Raw genomic sequence first — 21,534 nt, forward strand, 5'->3', positions numbered from 1 at the left:
CGTTGGCTTTCAGAGTCTCGCTCACCAACGCTGCTGGTAATGGAGACCGCGTCGAGATTTTTCTTTGCACTCATCCTTTGAGAGATATGTCTTTGATGCCATGACAAAGAGCATTGGAACCTTTCTACTACTGGAATATAAATGCTGCAAACGAGCGGAAAAGATAGTCGTCAAAGTGATACGTGTGTGTGTGTGTTTTTTTTATTGAGAAACATTTTATACATATATATGATGCTGCCAATCCAATTCACTCTCTTTTTCCTTCTTTATTTTATCCTTGAATTTTATTTCCTGTCGGCGACGCTATCAAATCAGCTAAAAATCCTAAAATATCTCTGCTGAAACAGACAAATTATAGGATGACAAGGATTTCTTATACGTATATTTGACTTTGTCATTCTTTTCGGTTTAAATACTTTCCTTCTTATTCTCATTTGCCTAGAAGTTGAAATTGAAATGTTTGTAACTTTCAAATTTTTCATAAGAATAAAAATAACATAAAAATTTTCAAACTTCAGCATGTTTAATGAAGACGTCACTATTTTATTCATATTCGTATTTGCTATATGAATGTTATTTCAAGATTCAACTCAGGATTTTCTTATCAATATTCTCCACCAAGTCACGGGAAATTACATGAAGGAATAATTGAATGAAAGATAAATATATTTTATATTTAAATTGCTTAACTAGCATTATCAATTTTTAAACTAAATCAATCATGTCAGTTCTTAAATAGAATCTACTAACTAAAATTATATCGATTTAACAAATTCAAAATTTATCTCAACAAAAATAACAAAATTATAATAATAAATGTTCATTTATCTTTCTTACACTGTCGTTTAATTTTTTATTTTAATTTTTCTCCTAAACTCTCCTTCAAAGTAGTTGTTTTTTTCATTAGCTCTGACATACTTAAATGAGCCAAGCATATTGAATAATCCTTTAAAAATGCTTTTGACAAAAAATGATTTTTGTTATTATTGTAATGAGGATGGAGATTTTAAAAAGTGACTTTTCAACAGTATTTTTAAATATCAAAAGGAAAAGAGTATCTCTAGTATTATTTTTTTTTTATGAAGACAGCATATACTAATGAATGCAAGAGTTATGGTTGAATTTTGATGGGATTATAAATTCTATAAGAACATGGTGGATAAAAGATCAATATAAGTAGTAGTAGTAGTAGAGTCCATCGGAAAGTTTAAAAATTATACATACAATGAAAAACATGAACGAGGATTTGATATATCCAGTGGAGAGACTTGGAGACTATGAGTGTATTGGTTGGGGTATTGGGCTTATTTTCTACAGTCGTATTTCATTTGATCCGCCTTCCACATCGTTGTCGTATTATATTTAGAGACAAGAGACCTCGGGGTCAGTTTTATAATTGACTGGGCAAGTGCGAATACACACATCTGTGACATGTCGACGACTCATGAGTACGTAGTTTGACATTTGAATTAGTATAACCTACACTTATATATATATACATATATACATATATACTTCACATAATAGTTGATGAAAATCAATTATCTATTGATTTACCGTCATCTATATCGGTATTAAAAGATCAATGATTTATTTGCATCCATTCTATGAAAATGCTATCTCTGTGATATTTTAAATTGAATATACTCTAAAAACATTTCGCGTCATTTAATTTTATTCAAAGCTTCTAATTTATGTAGTATAAACTGTGATTTTCCTTTAGCTGAGTCTTCTTTTTTCATTGTTTCATTTCCGTTTGGATCGACTCAAACAGGACACTCAATCCCTGCTCCTTCTTTAAGATCCTCAGATGCTACCTAAACAAAAAAAAAAGTGCACAGGAAATAGAGAAGAAAGTCTTGTTGAAATAAAAGTAATTTCACGAGTGCAAGAAAAACGTTGGGTGAAAGAGAGCGAGACTATGAAATTCGTGACCGGAAATTGCTCTGAGACTTAACGATCCACCAGGTTATGAGGTTCGATCTTGCGTTACAAATTTAAATAGACTTTGGTTCCCCCCTAAGTAACACACTTGTGTTGTAGCCCTTCTTCTCACACTTGATTGTCCTATTGAACAATTTATATTTCTTTTTTATTCGCCTTCATTTAATTTGAGTCTTTTTCGTGCTGGGCACGATGTTCTCGTTATTATACCAAATGCAGTTAGTTCGTCTACGCGAAAAGCCTCGATCTTTCTTTGGACGAGTTGAAAAAAAAAAGAACATGAAAAACGTCTCACCCTCTGACTATCGCGTGCGACCCCGTCGGAATTCTAGAAACAAACGAGTCGTGAGGGGCCAAGGGGACCGGGGTACTTGGCCAACGAACGAGCAACCGTACACGAGAGAGAAGACCGTGCAAACGTACGTGGCCGACGCCAATGAACTGCAAACGTGAAGTGACTCTGAACTCACTACTCTTCTTCTTCTTTCTCACTTTAGTGTCCTCTCTTACTTGTCTTTTTCCCTCGTTTTCGCACTACCAACTACTAAAAACGCTCAAGCTTTTGCTTGACGACTGCGAGCTTTTACTTGCCCTGGCAATCACATTTTCGACGCTACACACTATGGTCCTATGTGATCTTTTTTTCGTTACTTGTCCTTTTTAAACAGCTCTAAAATATTTTTAAACCCATTTCTCACAGACGTAGATACGTTTTATAGCTCTTTAAATCTTGCTGCAAAAAGTTGCTAATGAAAGATGTGGAGTTACACTTTTACTGACATACTGTTATACTTCATCATCGTTTTTTTTTTTTTGTCGTTATCATTGATTGTTTTATTTCACGACACTTTTAGTGGGTGATTGAAATTTTTTATGAAGTTGAAAAATTATAGGGAATTTTATTATTAGAAGATTAGTAAATGTTCGTTTTTAATAATCAATTCGTGCTAGAAAACGGAGTTAAAATTAACCACTTTATGAGAAATTTAAAAAGAAGTAAAATAAATTTCGTGTTGAAAATAACATTTAATCGTTTGTTTTGTCTAGACTGGTAGGTTTAAAAATTTATTTTAGGGTGATTGAAAATACTGTAAAATTAAGATTAATTTATTTTAAACTAATATCAAATTTGATAAAATAATATTTATAATTAATTTTTAATGGAAATATATTTAATTTCAAATTAAATAAAGGTAAAAATGATTTACAAATATCAGAAATATGACAGCTTTTATTATTACAACTAAAAATGTCCATTGAGTGTAAATGAATTCAATTAAAAATGGTCATTTTTCAATTATTAGCTGGACAGTTGGGTGTATTATGAGGATGAGAAACATTACCATTTAACATTGATGATAAATTTGCTATCAGTAAGCTGATAATATAAATGTGGCATAATATTACTGAAATACTAGTATATATTGATAACCAACATGAAAGATTTTTAAAGTTTAAATAAAACATTAATCTCATCGATAAATAATATTCATATTTACCCATTTGTTTGCATGAATTTTTAAAATAGATAACTTTTTACATACATAATTATTATTATTATTAAAACAACAGTTAATCCTGGGAAAAATTGATTGGAAAAGTTCGATTAACTTCTAGAGATTAATAAGAGATTATGTTGTCGCACATGTGGAGAGCGTTAATGTTGTTTTTTTATTCCAAGGAAATTTATTAGAATGTTTTGTCGGTACTGGTAAGTCTGCTCGTCGTATTTTGGTAGTACTCGAAAAAGGCGTCGAGTCATCGAGTAATGTTGGGGTTAGAGTGTTTGGGTGCGAGCAAAAATAACTGCGAATCGAATAAATGAAGAAAGAAAGACGACGAAAGGGTGGAGAAAAGAGAACAGAGAAGGACGAAATGAACTAGTACCACGTGGGTAATAAAGTAACCTGTCAGTGTTGAGGTTTCTGGTAGCATGCGAAAGACTTTACACTCCCCTTTTACAAACAACTATAACGTATAGTAGCTTATTTATCCAGTTTAAACATTTTTCCAATAAAAGTTAAAAAATAACTTGAGTAAAGAGCCATGAAAATTAAAAGCTCTTGACTGAGATAGTTTCTTTGGAAAGTCGTTATCTCCATTTTTTTTTTTACTATCTTCATTATTTATACTGAAATAACTTTATTTACAATTTTTCTATAAATTTCTATATCCGTGATAATGTTGAGACTTTCAACATCTTTTAGATTTTCCCACCCAACTATACATTCATCTTACAACTATAAAGTCGACCACCGGACGAGTTATGAATAAATTTGTAAAAAGCCCTCGAGACTTTAATAGTGACGCTGTGGGTATTACATACCATCTCCATCCTACAGACTATCATAGATAGACTTTGTTTGTCCAATAAACTTTTCCACAAATATAAATATAAATATTTTGACACTATAAGTTTGAGAGTGCGGTACGAAAATTCAATTCAATGCAGATAATATAAATTAGGAATTTGTAACAGAGGCAATAAAAGCAGGAAAGGCTATTGAGGTTTATGCTAATAAATATTTGAACAATCAAGAAGCTACTGCAGAGGCCGTAAAGAGGGTGGGATTCGCCTACATCCATTCATGATTTTTCAAAGGCTCATGCTTTTATCCAGTTGCACCCTTGTCCCCAGAAGACTTCTTCTCTCCTTGAGGAGCTTCAACCCCGAGGCGACCTGAAAATTATTTAGCTTCATGTACCTCATATTCAACCATCCCCTATGTTTTTTTTTTTCCTCCACCCCTCCTTTCTTACTAACCCTGTGCCTATTTATATTTTCACCTTATTTCTTCGCTAACTTTACGCAAGCTTCCGCTCGACTAACGAGTATACCCTCGGCTTTATCTACGCCTCAGTCTCTGTATGAGCTAAGACTTTTTTACGAGCCGTGTCCGCAATCTCGACGAGTCATAATCGTGTACCAAATATATATATATATATTTACATGTACCACAGACACATGAGCTGCAACCACGCGATGTTGCGACCTCTTGTTTTTTCCTTATATATTTTTGTTCAGTAAGAGAATATTTTTACAAAAATTTTTTTAGCCGATTAAACGTCGATAGGTTGTGTGGTGAAAGTTTTCCCCTGGGGCAATGTGCGCGTGAAACTCTCATGTGGGTCTTGGACTTGAGTTGAGGATATATTCAAAGATGAATCGCGTAGGCAAAGTGCACCGTTAGGTATCTCTCTATGCACAAGAGCGATTGAAGATGCCACGGGACCGGAAGTTAACTCTAAGCAGGTGAGGTAGGGTGAAGAAGAGGTAAGCCGAGCGTAACGGTTCCTCCTGTCTTCCTTTTGCCTCTCTAACGTTCCTGAGAGTTCACGCAGGTTCATGCACCGGCCACACTTGCTATTGCTAGCAGCAGGTTCTTCTCATTTCAACTTGGCGTTCGAAGTCTCGAATCTTATTTCCTTGAAACGATAACGAAGCCAAAGGTGGATTGAGATAACATGAATTTTCCACGTGATTTTCTTCAAGACAATATACATTGAATTGAGATTGTATTTGTAGAAATGGGTATTCTTGATAGTTTTGAATTTTCCAGAGGAAATGAAATTTATTTCGATTGTTCGTTGTTATTCCAATTGGCTTCTGCAATGTGTCTACGCGCGTGAACACTATCTAGTGTGAAAACGGAAGTATTCCAATTGCTATTGGGTACAGAGAGAGGCTCACGTTTGGGCAAAATGTTAACGTATGAATATTCAACACTGACTTCTCTCGTTTTGCCAATTCAAAACGATAAGAATTTATATACATATATAGACATAGACACACATTCTCTATACATATATATATATGTAAACGTATCCACTATGGAATAAAATGAAATGAAAATTCAATCGAATTCTGACGTTGACATATGAACCATTCAATAGTAAAGTACTTTTACAATTTTATTATAGTCAGAGCAAAAGTAATGGGGAATTGAACTTAAAAAAAAAAGGAAAAAATTATTGATAAAAATTTTTATACGATTCAGTATTCTCTCGACCTATTCTTAATATATTTTCCCAAGGCTCCTCAGTAGTAAGGAAGCTAGGAAAAGAGAGAAAAAGCATTGACGTTATTACTTGCTACTCCTTTCTTATTCAAATTCATGCAGAAAGCATGAGGATGTGAGAATCTCTTCTCCTTTTCTTTTCGTCTTTACACTTGAGGGTTTAAGAAGCAAGAATAAGAAGAAGAAGCAGCAAAAGAAGTTTGTCACGCGCATCGTTTCACTATGAACTCAACTTTTCTACGAAGCTTCTTGCTGCCTCTTCGTTTGTCCGTTATATATACGGCAATGTCTACCTAACTGCCAACTTGCCCGCTTCTAATTGCAAGGCATTCGCGCGACTGGGGAAATTATTCTTCCGCTGAAAAAAAATCAACTAGAAGATTTATCACGGTACTTTTGTCATTCTTGGTCTCCAAGAACTTGTGAAATCCAAGTTTTGCGGTCCTCCAGAGAACAGACTTTTCTCTCTTATTCTTCCGGTTGAGGCTTTTTTTTCTTCCTCTTCCAGTTGTTGTCCGGATTCAGTATAGCAGCAGATCCATTCAGAACTTGATTCTCTGTGAGGTCAAATGAACTATCGACTTCAAGAATTCCAACAGACACCAGTTTCTTCTTTATCTTTTCATGTTTCTGCTTCTGGTTTCTCTACTGTGCTTCAACGGTGACTCTGCTATAAATTATTTACACCTTGGAAAAAATTCATCAAGAGACTCAAAATTATATCTATAATTCAAATATTCGCGCAACTTTTTTTTGTCAAGTTAACTTCAACTTTTGATCAGTGAAGCAATGATTAAAAAAAAAACAATTCAATGACGACGACACTGTACTTTAATAATTTAATCATAATAAAACAAAAGTCCTTTCACATTGTGAGTTTAAATTCTCGTGCTCTTCTAAGGTTCAAATTGAAGTTGGCGGTGCATTGTTGCCAATAAGGAAAGTAGGAAATAGAATGAGGACATTATTGTTTAACAAAAAAAGCAAGAAGAGTAGAAAATACGATCGCGAATAATTGATGTGATGTTAACTTTATTTTTACTATCAATTTTTATTCTCTCTGAGAGTCGTATAAATTTCTGAATAAATATATCAATCATTTCCTTTAATATTATTATATATTATTAAATAATGAATCCAATAAGATATTTATAAATCCAATACGAATTTATAAAATTGTTTTTAGTATCCATGGAAATAGGTTCCAAGTATTGGAGATAATTTTAAGCTTGAAGGAAAATTATCATCAACCGGATATCTATTGAAGAATAAGTTTTTAATTTTGACAATTATTATTTTAATAAAATTTTTTTCAATTTAGATTCGATCAACCAGACCGGGTTTCCGGGGAAACAGAATATTCACAAGAAAAGATTCACAGAGAGTAACTCGCGGAAACTTGAGTGTTCTTTAAAGATCCTTGCAGATTGTTGGTCGGCCTCTAACGAGCTCTCGCGATAGACGCGATTCTTCTAACGGTACCTCATGCTGCCATGAGATTGAAATAAAGAACGATTCCAAATGAATACACAGCATTCCTCCAGTTGGCATCCGGTCGACTTTTTTCTTTTATTTCTTTCTATTCTCATCTTTTCCCCGCGAGGAATTCGCACGCTCAATAATTACGAGGATAAAACGCGCAATTATCCAGCAAATCAATGCAATATTCTACGGCTCAATCTATCTTTTTTATTTTAGTTTTAATTAAAAAAAAAAAAACAATATCCGCATTGTTTATTTCAATTTCATCGACATTCTTTATTTTTTACTCTTTTCCTTTTTTAATAAATTAAAATTCATCGAGTAGACTTGATTCAACAACTGTTAGATTTTTGAAAAATGTTCTTCTCTCTTTAGACTTTTCACTAATCGGAAATTAAAATTTTTTTAATTTTTAAGAGAAAATTGAATAAATAAAATTGAAAATATTTTATCAGCACTGAATGACTTTTTTAACTTTAAAAATATTAAACGTAAATATTTTAAATCCTTTGACAATTTTTTTAAAAAAATATTCCATACATCTATGCTTTTATTAAAATGGTACAATTTTGCAAAAAATATTCCTATTTGTAACGATAGTTTTTTTTTTCCCCCATCAGTTGTCTTCATTGATCCTCAATAAATACCAGTTGATAGATAAACAGAAATCCAATTTAGATAAATTAGCATTAAAAGTAAATAAAATTTTTTACGTCGAGAATAGATAAAGTGTAGTGAATGGAATGTATAGTTGGAAAATTAGAGGTGGGTAATATTAATGATTATTTCAAGAGGTAAAACGTTTAGTGTTCATTTTGAAATAGACAGAGATCGATATTGTTTCAATACTTAATTGACTCTTTTTTATTTGAACAACCATTTTAGTTACCTCACACAATTAATGGTCCTCCTTTATCAATAACGTCATTAAAAAATTATCAATTAAATTTTCACCAATCAAATGGACAAAAGCGTGCCCTAGAAATAAAAAAATCAAACGCGCTAATTAAAAAATTGTGTGCAATTATTATTTTGGATTAATATTGTATATTCATCATCAATAAAAAACTTTAGTCATAAAAACTTATGAACGTTTTAATTATCAAATATTCTTCTTTAACGCTTTTAATAATTTTTTACGAACCAACTCTGCCTCCGGTACTTATAGTTGGCTCAAACAAAAAAAATCGTAAAAAAAAAATCTCATTTAATAATGCACCGACCCGGTTACTAAACAAATATAAAAAAATTTGCATAAGTAAATAAATAAAAAATACTAGAGCAGTTATGTCGAGTTAAAGGGCATGATAATTTGACTGACATGAGGATCAATATTTCTAAATATACACCAAAAATCTCACTCTCATCTCTTCTCTCTATCTTTTTTACCTCCATATCTCTTTCTTCCGTGATGTGACTCGAGGAAATTTATTCAGCGCTCCAGGCTTTGCAGGAAAAGAAGGAAGCAACGACAACAGGCAGAGGATAAAAAGTGACACAAAGCAAAAAAAATTACGTCCCGTTGGGAGCGATATTCGTATACCCGTCGAACCCGAACGATCGTGTTATCGTCGTTATCATCGTTATCTCGTCTCTCGTAACGAGTTTCGCGAGATAAAGATGGAAAGACATGTTAGATATCTTCTTCTCTTCCTTCCTCACCTGCATATATGTATATACATTCATGCTATACCCTTTTTTATCCATCGGTATATAGTCCTTTCGTTGACGAGAACGATCTGCTGTCTGACGATGTGAAGTAGGATTGGAATGATATACCGAGCAGCCTCATTAATCATACACAAATCGGGAAACATGAGTAATATGTGCAAAAAGATACAAATTATGGGAAAAAAATGGGAATAAAAATAAATAAATATATAAATAAGAGCAAAATGGACTGGGCGTGGTTTTTATTTCAAAGAAAATATTTGCACGTTCTGGATGCTATGCGCAGACAATAGAAGGAAATGGCTTGGCTCAGTAATAAAAAAAAAAATAATATCAATAATGATCATAATAATAGTAATGCTCCGTTGCGACAACAGTCCTTGTAAAATATCTTATCCTGCTATTCTATTCTAGTTTATTCAATCGGAAGTATAAATACATTTAAAGATATCGATAATTATTTGATTAATTAAAATTAATTGATGAGTTAAGTAATTCAATTTAGTCTGGGAATTTATTTTTAGATATAAAATTATATCAAATTGATTTTCATCTATAGACATAGTGAAGAGAATTGTGTTAAATTTTTGAGAACTTTTTTTTTGTTTCTGGAGTTTGCATCAAAGCTATATATATATCTATATATGTCAGTATATTTGAACACAAAACGAGTGAAACTTGAGCATCAATTTTACGAAAAAGTTTTCCTCAGAAAAACCCCAAACTGTAAAATTTTTTTTATCAATACTAAAACATGATAAAAAATTGGGACTTTATTTCAAAATATTTCTAATAAAAGCTTCTTTATATTATTAACTTTTTAAATAATTTAAATAAGAAAAATGTAGCAATATAAAATTTATTAAGCATACCATTTTTTCATTTTAACAATAAATTAATTGAAAGAGAGATAATTTTTTCTTTGTGACTGTAAGAGTCAATATTTTTTTATTGTGAATTTTTTTTTTTATTTTACAATCTAAAATTTCATAATAGCCAAAAGAAAAAGTCGAAAATTCCAAACTAATAATTTCTTTGTACTGTTATATTTAGGTCATAAAAAAAAAAAAAATTTGACAGTTTAAAAAAAAGAATTATTACAAACGAATAACGATTCTTTTATTATCACAGCAGAGATAAGTATAGAGCAAATCTAACGGTTGAAAAATAGCACAGACATAATCGAGTGTTGAGTGCAAGAGACTAATAAATAATTACTCCATAACAACGTACAAGTGTATTACAGATAATATAAGGTGGTTTTTATAGCAAGAAAATATTTGCACAAAGTGCTAGACCTTATATCTATACACACAGACAACAGTCGTAAATGGTGTTTCGTGAAGAGTAACGATTAAATGGAATTCTTGAAATTCTAAAAGCAAGAATAGAACATTTATGGTAGAAAGCTAAAGTAACATTCGCGATGGAATTGGTACGTGGGCTAAAGAGGCCACTTGGCATTGCACGAGCAGTCTAGAAGCTTTAGCTAGCACCGAGTCGCCAAGCTACTGCAACTATTATATACTGAGGGAATGAACGTAACGTAACAGCCACAAAATTAAACTCCATCCGAGCACGATAAATTGTTGGATGTCCTGTGTGCAGTCAGTAAGGATATAAGGGTTATGTTCTATATGATACAGCTTTGACCTAATATATATATTAACATCACTATAAAGTATACCTCAAGGGATACACCTTGGACAGAGCCCTTGTTTCTCTTTCCTATATATCTATTTACTACTAAACGTTTAAGTTTTACATTATATAAGGACATTATATGTCTATATATTTACATAATACCAAGTACAATGCGCATATACATCAACGTTATTCATACACCCAAGGAGTTATACTAAATCCTCGTGAATCCTCATGATACACAACCTAGTAGAAAATACTCAAGGGCTTAACAAAAAAATTCACGGTTACATTTTCATTTTTCACTAGATTTATGCTTTCAGATATTTATGTGCGGGATTAGAGTCACGATCCTGTGTTGTTTAGAGGCGTGTGAGACAAGATAATTCGTGAGTTATTTTTAATTGCGTGAATTTAACATTATATGAGAACTATTCCAGAGGAGGGGGGGCCGAGTCTTATCGGCTGGGAAATCATATAAATTACATACATGTGTATATTCCTCAAATATCACGCCAAGAAATGTTTGAAAAAAAAACTCGGTTGAGATTCATAGCAACCAATTATCATGCTGTATAGATTATTGTATATATAAAATAACTATTCATGTTGTGTATTGTATTGTGTATGATTTAAAAAAAAGAACAAGTGAAAATAAGAGGTAAAATATGAAGAGTAAACATCGTACGAATGAAAAAACATTCAATGGGATGCAATGCTGATCGAAAGTGAATGATATATACATATGTATCGCGTGTGACTTGTGTATAGAACGAATATGTGTATACCAAAGTAAAGTGGGCACTGGACGGTGCAATATTTTTACGCGTCCTACACGTGCACACCTGTTCGCATGTTGAACCTCAACGCGTATATAGCGGTGAAATCACAATCTTTGCTTGCGAAAGTTTATTCGGTGAACAAGCGTTACGATGTTGTGTTGTATGTACAGAAGACATGTTTGTTGTTAAAAAGGAAATTGAAGAAAGAATTTGAGAGCGTAAATAAATTTGGTATTAAACGCCAGGATATTTATTGTTTTTAATTAAACAAACAAAGAATGTAAGGATGAAAAAAAGAGGATCGATTTACGATACATTCCATTCATTAGTTGACTATTTACAAAGAGACTTTTAAATCAATGAAATACTAACTTTAATTCGCTTGAGAAATCGTTAAGGATCTTTATTTTTTTGTTGCGTAAATCGCAGAAAGGAAACGAGAATTTATTTATTTATTTATTCAGAATTTTTAATAAATTAACCAGCTAAATAACAGAAATTTCTGTGGATAAAAGTAAACTCCGAAAGCAACTTCTCAACTTATAGCATTCTTTAATCTTGGAATTTTTTTTTTTTTTTTTAAATAAATTTGTATCTCAAGAGTAGATCAATCGATTTTCATTTAGAAGTTGGTTTTTAATTCACGGTGAAGTAGATTGAAGTAGATGAGGTTTTTTGAACTAAATCAGTTAAACTATTCTTTAGGGTAATGAAGAAAAATGAATATACTAAAATTTGTGAAAATAAGTTTAACGATTTAACTTTGAACTTTACTATTTTAAAGATACTTGAAAACATATTGAAGATTTATTTTAAAAATTAATGACATCTTGAAACAACAATTTATTGCTTACTATTTTCTTTGTAGCTGCTGCAGCTACATGTGTGCTACATTCAATTGATAAAATATGAAAAATCTTCAGGAAAAAATATATTTCAATATTTCCAAGAGAAGCTAATTTAAAAAGAGGGAAAAATATATGGAATTCTATAAATTTTTACATCGATTTTACATTTTCAACAAATGCATCAACTGCATTTGAAAGATGGTAATTCTGTGCTTTCTACCCAAATAGTCTCCATGAATGATTTTATCCCGATTTCACTAGCATTCTATTAATCTGCATAAGAAAGTCTTGGTGTATTTTTTGGTGTGGTATTGAATCTATAGGTCAGTCAGCCACAGTAGATAAAAATAATGAATCCGGTGGATGGAAAATTCGTGGAGGGAAATCGTGCGGAAGGTGAGTGTGAAAGGGAGTCCCTGTGTGTGGCGACAAGTGGGAAATGGAAGGAAGTAAGCGATATCAGGCTGTCACACGGTCTAGCCATACGTCATCCACGGGGATTGAATTAAAGGCGCCTGGTGGTAGATATAGAGACGCACCAACTTTTCATATTATGCTCGAGAGCTTCACTTTACTTTTATCCACGCTATTCTTGTCTTTGCCACTCGCTCACTGGCACCAACTATACTAGACATGAAAAGTGTGTGCTGTCTCCTCGATTACTTTCCAATATTTTTTGCCTCACGTCGTCTATGTTACAGCTTTATTTGTGTGCACCACCTCTAATCCTCGACTACAAACTTTCATAATAAACAACAAACTTTTCTAATAATAATTTTAGAAAACAAGTCAAATTGTTGTATCGACTAAATGTCAAGATAACTTTGAATTGTTTATCAAATAGTAGTGATGAAAGATCTTTCAGATAAACGTATTTCAGATAAAATTATTGTCTAATCGATAAAGCTGTTTACGTTATAAGAATGACTCAGCGATCTGATATATTGCATTTACTTGACGACGTAAGCAGACGACATAAGATCCAATGACGAATGATCTTCCACCAATGCTGACTCCACGTTATATGATCCCATTTTGTTTGGTAAGATGGTTTGATGTACGATACCTACCAAGACCTCCTTACTATATCTGTGTAACTAGAGAGCAGAAAGATGTGTAATTGATGTTGAAATGGATCGAAAATTTATCCTATATTTAAAGAGAATTTCTTTCAGTTAATATTTGTGCTCCAAAAACTATTTTTGATACGATAGAAAAAAATTCACTAGATTTCTAATGATTGACGTTTGATAAATTAGATGGAGGCTAATTTTTTTTCATCAACCAACTTTTTTTCTCTCTCTTTGCTTCTCAAAAGCAACTCTCGGACGTAAATAGACTAAGTAATTTTTCATTCTATATAAACTTATCAAGCAGCGCGTTAGGACGAAATGAAGAGTTTCCTATCGACGATTTAGCCCGTCATTTACCTGTCAATCTTCCACTATAATCAATTAAGCTTTATCTTCTCACCTCTTTTAAAAGGAATATCTTAAGTATTTTATTTTTTTCATTAGCAATTTTTCATTTTCCAAATCAGTTAACATTTTATCAATAAATTTTCAAATACTGGCTTTATTTTCATTCATCGTCCATTTGAAATTGATTAATGATGTTTACGAATAATCATAATTAATTTTAAATTACATGGAAAAGTCATTTATTTGAACATCAAATAAATTTTCAATCGCGTGTGAACATATTTATGGTAATAATGAAACATAAATAATTTTTTGTTCTATAATTTCCTTACGAAGAATTCATGATATAATAAATCAAAGTTGAATATTCAAATTCGATATAACATAAATTACCACGAATATAATTCAAATATTTCCCTTTATTATTATTTTTTTTTTTGTTTTTTATAAAACTTATTAATCATTGAGGATGTTTTTTTTAAAGCATTTATGTAAATTATATTGAATTAAATTAATTTAAATGATTTTTTCCAATAAAATTAACTCCAAGATAAATTTATTTTACCGCTCAATATTTTATAATTATATAAATAATTACTAGTGTAAATAATTGAGGCTTAGAATACAAGATAAATATTTGTTATTATTTTAAAAATAAATATTTACATTCGATATGCGATGATATATGATGAGTGATTGAAAATAAACATATAAACTTGGAGGAAGTAATAAAGGCGGTTTGAAATAAAAATCAGTACAAGGGTCCCTTTATCTACATATAAAATGGCAATGTGTACTCTAGAAACTTATATCACATTTAAATATTTATAAAAATAATGCCTCGAGGGTCATTTAAAAGTGGTACTGAAAAAGTTCTCTATCATAAAGTAGAGAAATAATTTGTGATGTAATGACCTATTTTTATCAGGATTATTTCACATAGTAATTTTATATATGCATGTAGGTATTCATTTAATATAATGATTTATGAATGTTGCATTATTCATACATCAGTTTAGAGATTAATATGTTTTGATACATAGATACAAACAAAAATTTATAAGCATTAAGTAAGCCTATAAATTTCCCCAATAAATTAGCATAATTACTTTTGACTGGTTTTGATGAAATCGACTCTCGAAAATGAGTTCAGTTAAATGTTTCAAAAATAATTGACATCTCATTCATGTACTGTTAATTTCATAAGATATGATCAATCTTAGACTTGAATGTTTTAATCAATTAAATACAGAACACATGTCGATAAATTTCTATGAATAAAATATAAATAATGATCTAATAATTTTCTGGTGCATTAATTTATAAATAGGAAAATGGTGTCAGTGAATCTGGAAATATAAATTTTATTTCACCTTTTCTTGAACAATATCGTGATGGTGTGCAATAGGATAGTATAATATTTTCATTCGTTGAAAACGCGCAACATTGTTTTGAATTCAATGCATACAAATCGAGAAACGGGAAAGCGAGTCGCGATTGCCACCAAAGCAATTCTCTCCCTACTCTACCGCTCCATAACACGGTTGACTTTCTGGACAGAGAGCGAAAATGTTGGATCCTTATTAAGATAATTTGAAGTAATTTAAAATTCAGTTGGGGCCACTGCATTTCAATAGTTGCCATTGCAGCAGTGCTTTCTGTCCAACAAAGCTGACATCATAACGATAAAGAGACCAAAATATGCCGTTACTATTGCACATACACATAGACACATATGCCACATCATTTTATCCTTTTGCACAACCAACGCACCAGTTTTCTCATTTATATAATTAGTAGCCATGTTCTTTGTATTTTATCTCAATCATAAATTCGCTCTACTATAAATTATTTCCGCAAACTTGCCAATTTTTCACACCTTCTTAATAATTTCATATTGTGTGATAAAAGAATTATTCTAGAGGAAAAAAATTTTTTAATTGCATAATACACTATGAAAGTATATAAAAAAAAATTCCTCCTTTTTCAATTTATTTATTAATATTAATTTAACATGTTTTTTTATCATTAATTTTTTTAAAGAAAAAAAATTATAACGGGCAATAAGATTTAAAATGCAAAAAAATAATAATGTAATTAAAAAAAAAAAAGTATAGAGAGAATAAAAATTTCTTCAATGCATGAAATAAATTATAGCAAATGACGAATGTCATCTCATCCTTCAAATATGACAGAGGAAGCACTTAAAAGTAGAGTTAAAAAAAGGAAATTAATATTTCATAGTAAAGCATAAATTTTTTGTACAACTCTAACTTAAAAACACATGCAAAAAATGTAAAATCAATTTACTCAGTACGAAATGGACATGAGTCTAGAGCGATGAAGACTGTACATGTAGAAAAGGACATTTTCCATTTTCTCGTTGGACAATGAATAATGTGTCAGCGTATATATAAAATATAATATCGTGTAAAGCTTAAAATAGTCGGCATATCTAGTGTGAGATATCTCATCATTCTCGTCTGCTCTTGATGTAACCAATTCCAGTCTCACATCCGTTGTTGCAGCAACGTGATGAGATGATGGTGGTGCTCTCATCTCTGCTCATGCCTCTACATTACCTACATTTTTCAATTTTTTAATGACTAATAAACAAGAGAATCAATCACTGTCGTTGAATATTAGATATCATGAATATTACATGTAAGAAGTTAAATGATTGGAATAGTTATTAAAGAACAAAGACTACAAAAGAACAATTTGTCATACATATGTGCTAATAATCTAAACACGTACATACCCTAGGCATTGGAGTTGTGATAATTGGTGAGTACTGGTAGCGTATGCTTGATGAATCGCAAGCTAGAATACGCGTGCTGTACGTACTAAAATGTTTTTGCTGATTATTATGGGTATGCTACTGACTTCCATGAAATAACTTGGTCGGAACCGCGAATCATTAATAATAGCTGCAGGCAATAGTGGAGGAGAGAGACAGAGGCAACTAAAGAGAAGAGAAATAGAGAAGGGGGATGCTCGTTACTCGATTTCTATGCTCGAGTCACGTCCGATCGTCGTCGATAGAGTCCAGCTGTTGGTGAAGCTAGATCGTACTCTCTCTCTCTCTCTCTCTCTTTCTCTTCTCATCTATCGTTCTTTCTCTCTATCTCCTCTCATTGTACGCGCGACCCAATTGAAACTCCGCACGCTTCACTCGCAATCGGGACTGCATTCGTTCGCGACGCAAATTACGAATCGAACGAATAAATTTTCTCGATGTAATTTTACCCAAGAGTGATTCAACGAAAGTTCTCTTCATCTTCCTTTTGTTGTTATCACTATTTTTTAATTCCCTTTTTTATCGCTTATGCTATTCTGTCTGTGCCGATATAAATATAGAATTATTACCGGGGAATGTTTTAGAATTATTTCAAGTTTTAGCCTTTGATTATTTCTATTTATTTGGGATTTGTAAAGATCGAGAGAAGCTTTTAAATCACTTTTTTAGAGCTGCAATTTAGATTGATTAAACTCGAACTGGAAATAAAAGAATTGAGTTCCTTTTTGAAGGATTATCGAAAATTGGTGGATTAAAAATTTTAAAACAAGTTATTTACAATTTTTTAATTAAAGAAAAAAATGATTTTTAAAATTGAATGAATTATTTTCATACTTGTTGAATGTTCTATAGAATAAATTAGATGAATAATATTTACTAATTTGTTTCATGTTTGAGAAAATTTCAAAAGCATTTTTAAATTTTTATTCTATTAAGAGAAAACATATTTATTTAACACTAAAAAAAAAAGTTTTATTCAAAAGAGTTGATATTTCAATGAAATAATTTAGTTAAAAGTTTATCCTTATAAATTTATGGTACATAAACCAACTAGCAGATTGACAAGAGAAAATAATGAAAAAATGATAAAAAACAATATTTTTTAATTTTCAAAAATATGAAACACGAAAACTTAAAGTGAAAAAAAATGATTAAACCATAAATTCAGACTAAAATATTCATGGATAGGATAAACTTTTGATGGATGTTGTACGTGAATGATGAGCAGTATATCTGTAACTGGTAAAAATCATGATAAATATTTTTTCTCCTTCTCATTCAACAAAGCTATCTCTGAATGCTCTAACTCTCTGAAGCTTGATAGCAATTAATTCTTAAGCTTCAAGTACGAGTATCAACTTGGTCTATAAGATGGTCTGGGTATAGCTTAAACTTGAAGGAATATTGAGGAAAGCTGAGAAAAGCTTCATCGAAAACCACGAGGGAATTTCCGCTCTCGTCACACTGAAATGAGATCTACTCGGAGCTTACCATCTCTGTCTTTCAGTAACTGCACCGTAAGTCTACGTGCAAGATTTATCAACGAGGGCACGTTCTATTGGATAAGTGGCCCATTTTCAAATAGCCCCCTTATCGGCTGTCTTATCTTTGCGCGAGTCTCGGTCTTCATGACGCTCTCATACCGATTTCAACTGTACTTATGTGCGCAATCGAATCTCCTTCCGGTCAAAGTTGGAGTATTGCCGCTCTTCATCTTCTTATTCATCTCTTCTTGTGCTCCGCTTTCTCTCAATCATCGTTTTTACCTCCAAGGTACACGACTAAGATCATTACTTTATTTATTTTCATTTATTATTGATCTTCTTCAAGAAAAAAAAATAAACCCTTGTAACTTGGTACAGAGATAGAGAAATTCATCAGAGAAAGTTTACCTGTGACATCCAGGAATTTTTTATTTACCTGTCAGACTGCAAGGAAGAGCCACACAAACATTTCGTAAGGTGATTGAGGTGAAAGTTATTTATTTTGATAAAAATAAAGCTGAAAAAAAGAAAAGAAGTGAAAATAATAAATGAATAATGAATAAAACGGTGGGAGAATTAAAAAAAAAAGAAGAGTAAATTAACCTGAGGCTTTTTGAGATTTATTATAAGAGAACTGGAACTGAAAGTACAGAATTCTCAAGTGGAAATTAAGCCAAACGCCGTTGTTACCGTAACTGTCAGAGAGACAAAGCAATTCAAAGGTATTTAATGCGATCCTCGTGGCACTTGAGAAGCAAGAGCTGCAAGAGGTCGAGAGAATCGTAGAGTGGAGAGCTTCAGTTGTTTCCGTCGTATTCTGCGTGACATTAGATCTTCTCTTTACCTTTTCAACTTCACCATAGGGCCGAATATTCAAGTACCAACGGGGAAATTCGTTTGAATTTAGCTTGGGAAAGAGACAAAACACGTGTCTTTGCATAATGCATAAAGATGACATCAAACCTCTACCACCAAAATCTCTCATTAGCCTTTTATTTTACTGAATTCTTGACAATTGTGAATTTTGTTACAGTTTCTACTTGTGGTAGGACTCAAACTGCTTCAGAGAAACTGATCCTAGCTGCGAGTTTTACTTTTAATTGGAATAATGAATAGGAAGGGAAACTTTATCATTTTACTTCTCTTGTAGAAGAGAAACATGATTGATTATAATAAGATTTATTTTTTTTAATTAATTCCTAACTTTTGTTTAATTGAGTTTTGTTACTTTTTTTTCTTTCAGAAGTGTTGTGCAGGTCGGAGGGCAAAATGGCGAGTGACGGTTACGATCGCTGATTCATAATACAGCCTAAGGGCTTAAAGAAGACTTGAAGATGCTCTTACTTCTACAAATCTTGGCCTTTTTGGGCCTTACACATCACTGCCTCGCATGGCCTCAAGATCCTGTGCCTCGACTTCACGTCAAATACCGTGAGTTTTTATTTTTTTTTTTCCATCATTGTTTATGTCTTCTTACATTTCATTAGCAAAGAAATTATTCTCTGCATGGTTAAGAATAATTCTCTTTAGAAAGGCATGGAATCGACATTTTTTTGTGCTAAAAAAAAATTAATGTTTAGAGAAGAAAGTTTATTTTATGAATAAGTTTCATTTTAATGACAGATACATTACAGTTAATTATATTCTGTTATAAAGTTTGTTGAATATTAAAAAATTATTATTTTAAAATAAACGTCAAAAGTTTTTTGTATACTAACACTCATCAAAATTTTATGCATAAATCTTTTGTTTACTGCATTTATTTTATATAAATGAATATCAGATTGAAATATTTATCTATATAATGTAACAACTGGAACATAAAAAAAAAAGAGAGACAGACATTCTCTCTGTAAATGACAGCCTTTATTCAAAAAGCTAAAAGCTCAAAAAAATAAAAACAAAAGTCATACAATTTGTTAAAAATATTTTACCACTTTTAATTTCAAAATTTACTTGTATCCATAACAAATATACCAAATTGACATCTCCATTAAAATACCAGAAAAAAAAAGTTGAAAATGATCAGAGAAAAATTGTGTGATGGTTTAATAACTTCAGTTATTTTTTAACCTTTTTCATATCAAAAAGGTGTTAAATTATTCAAACGTTCATATTTTTTAAACACAAATCATTAAACAATTCATTCAATTATTTTTTTTATAAAATCAACTCTAAAATACTACTTCACAGTGAATTAATCAAATAGACGAAAAAAAAAAATTCGATTTCATGTTAATTATCTTGAAAAAAAAGTAATACATTTAAAAGTGCAATTATTAAATTATACAAAGTGAGAATGAACTTTCATTAGAGATAAATAATTAATTAAAATAAAAAGTTTAGAAATCGATGTTGGGATAGTTATAGAGACAGAGTTTTACCCTTTGGTTAATTCTCTGGGTCGTGTATTCGATTGACCGGGCGTAGCATCAACATTGTTACTCTCCCAAGGGCTCCCTCCAATTTCTTTTTATCGTCAAGAGGCTAATTTGAGAGTTGAAGTCTCTCTCTTTCTCTGTTAACATTGAATCTCCCTTGAATTCTTCGTTTTGTTGCTTTTCAACAAAACCACCATGTCGAGGGGTAGAAAAAGTATAAAAAGAAGGAAAAAAAAAAGCAAGATGAAGAGAGAGTGAGCGCTGCACTCACTCTTTCACCAAGTAAATCCCTTTGGAGCTCCACAGGTGTTTCGAATACAGTCGCAACGTTTACCCTCTTTTAGCCTCGAATCTTTTGCCATCGTCTCCTGGTTTACCTAGAAATAAATATTTTTCTCTTATAAATTTATTATATCAAGCATCTATTGAATTTTTATAATAATATTCTATGGACTATTTATTTTATATAACGCATAATGCTATACAAACATTCCTGTTTAATGCATAATATAATAAAACCATACAGAGCCACTAAGAATGTGGGTCGATTGAAAAGTTTGCATTCGAACGACGGAAGCCATACACGTATCACACATTAACTACACTATCGTATTATATGTATATCTATCTAATATCCTTGCGTTCCTAAGCTCGTTAGGTAACTGTGAGAATGGTAGATAGCACAAGAAAACTTTCGCAAAACCACTCACTCCTCAGTATGTGTGTTATGTAGTCTTGATTATTCCTCCTGGCAAACACCTGTCGTTGATTTTGTTGCGTTTATGTGGATAGAACATTGTATGCCCCATATATTTCAACGTTTTCCTTCTACATTAATAATAGATTGTACATGTATGAATTTCCTTCAACTTCTTATAAACTGAATTCAAGAACTACGAGAGTTTGGAAAATTTATAAATAATAAAGGAGCTGTTAAAGCTTTTGAAAGATTAAATTCAATCGTTTAATAATATTTACGAAAATATGTTATCATTTTTGATATTTTTTTTTTTTCAACAATAAATCATGTCTAGAGTATTATTTAATTACAGCTCGGA

The 21,534-nt window shown here is 31.5% G+C and overlaps 1 protein-coding gene across 2 annotated transcripts in view; it reads left to right on the plus strand.

Annotated features, from left to right (window-relative positions):
- The window catches only part of LOC118063937 (semaphorin-1A-like), a 101,075-nt gene that overhangs the window by 18,302 nt on the left and 61,239 nt on the right, over nt 1-21,534 (plus strand). For both annotated transcript variants that reach the window (XM_035078221.1, XM_035078220.1), the window contains exon 2: nt 19,339-19,526. In XM_035078221.1, coding sequence (XP_034934112.1) covers nt 19,430-19,526 — 97 coding nt within the window. In that variant the 5' untranslated portion in view covers nt 19,339-19,429. The remainder of the gene's footprint in view (nt 1-19,338; nt 19,527-21,534) is intronic.

This window comes from Chelonus insularis, unplaced genomic scaffold (assembly GCF_013357705.1).
Source record: "Chelonus insularis isolate UGA/USDA-ARS -01 unplaced genomic scaffold, ASM1335770v1 contig_150_pilon, whole genome shotgun sequence".
In the NCBI taxonomy this organism is placed as follows: Eukaryota; Metazoa; Arthropoda; class Insecta; order Hymenoptera; family Braconidae; genus Chelonus; species Chelonus insularis.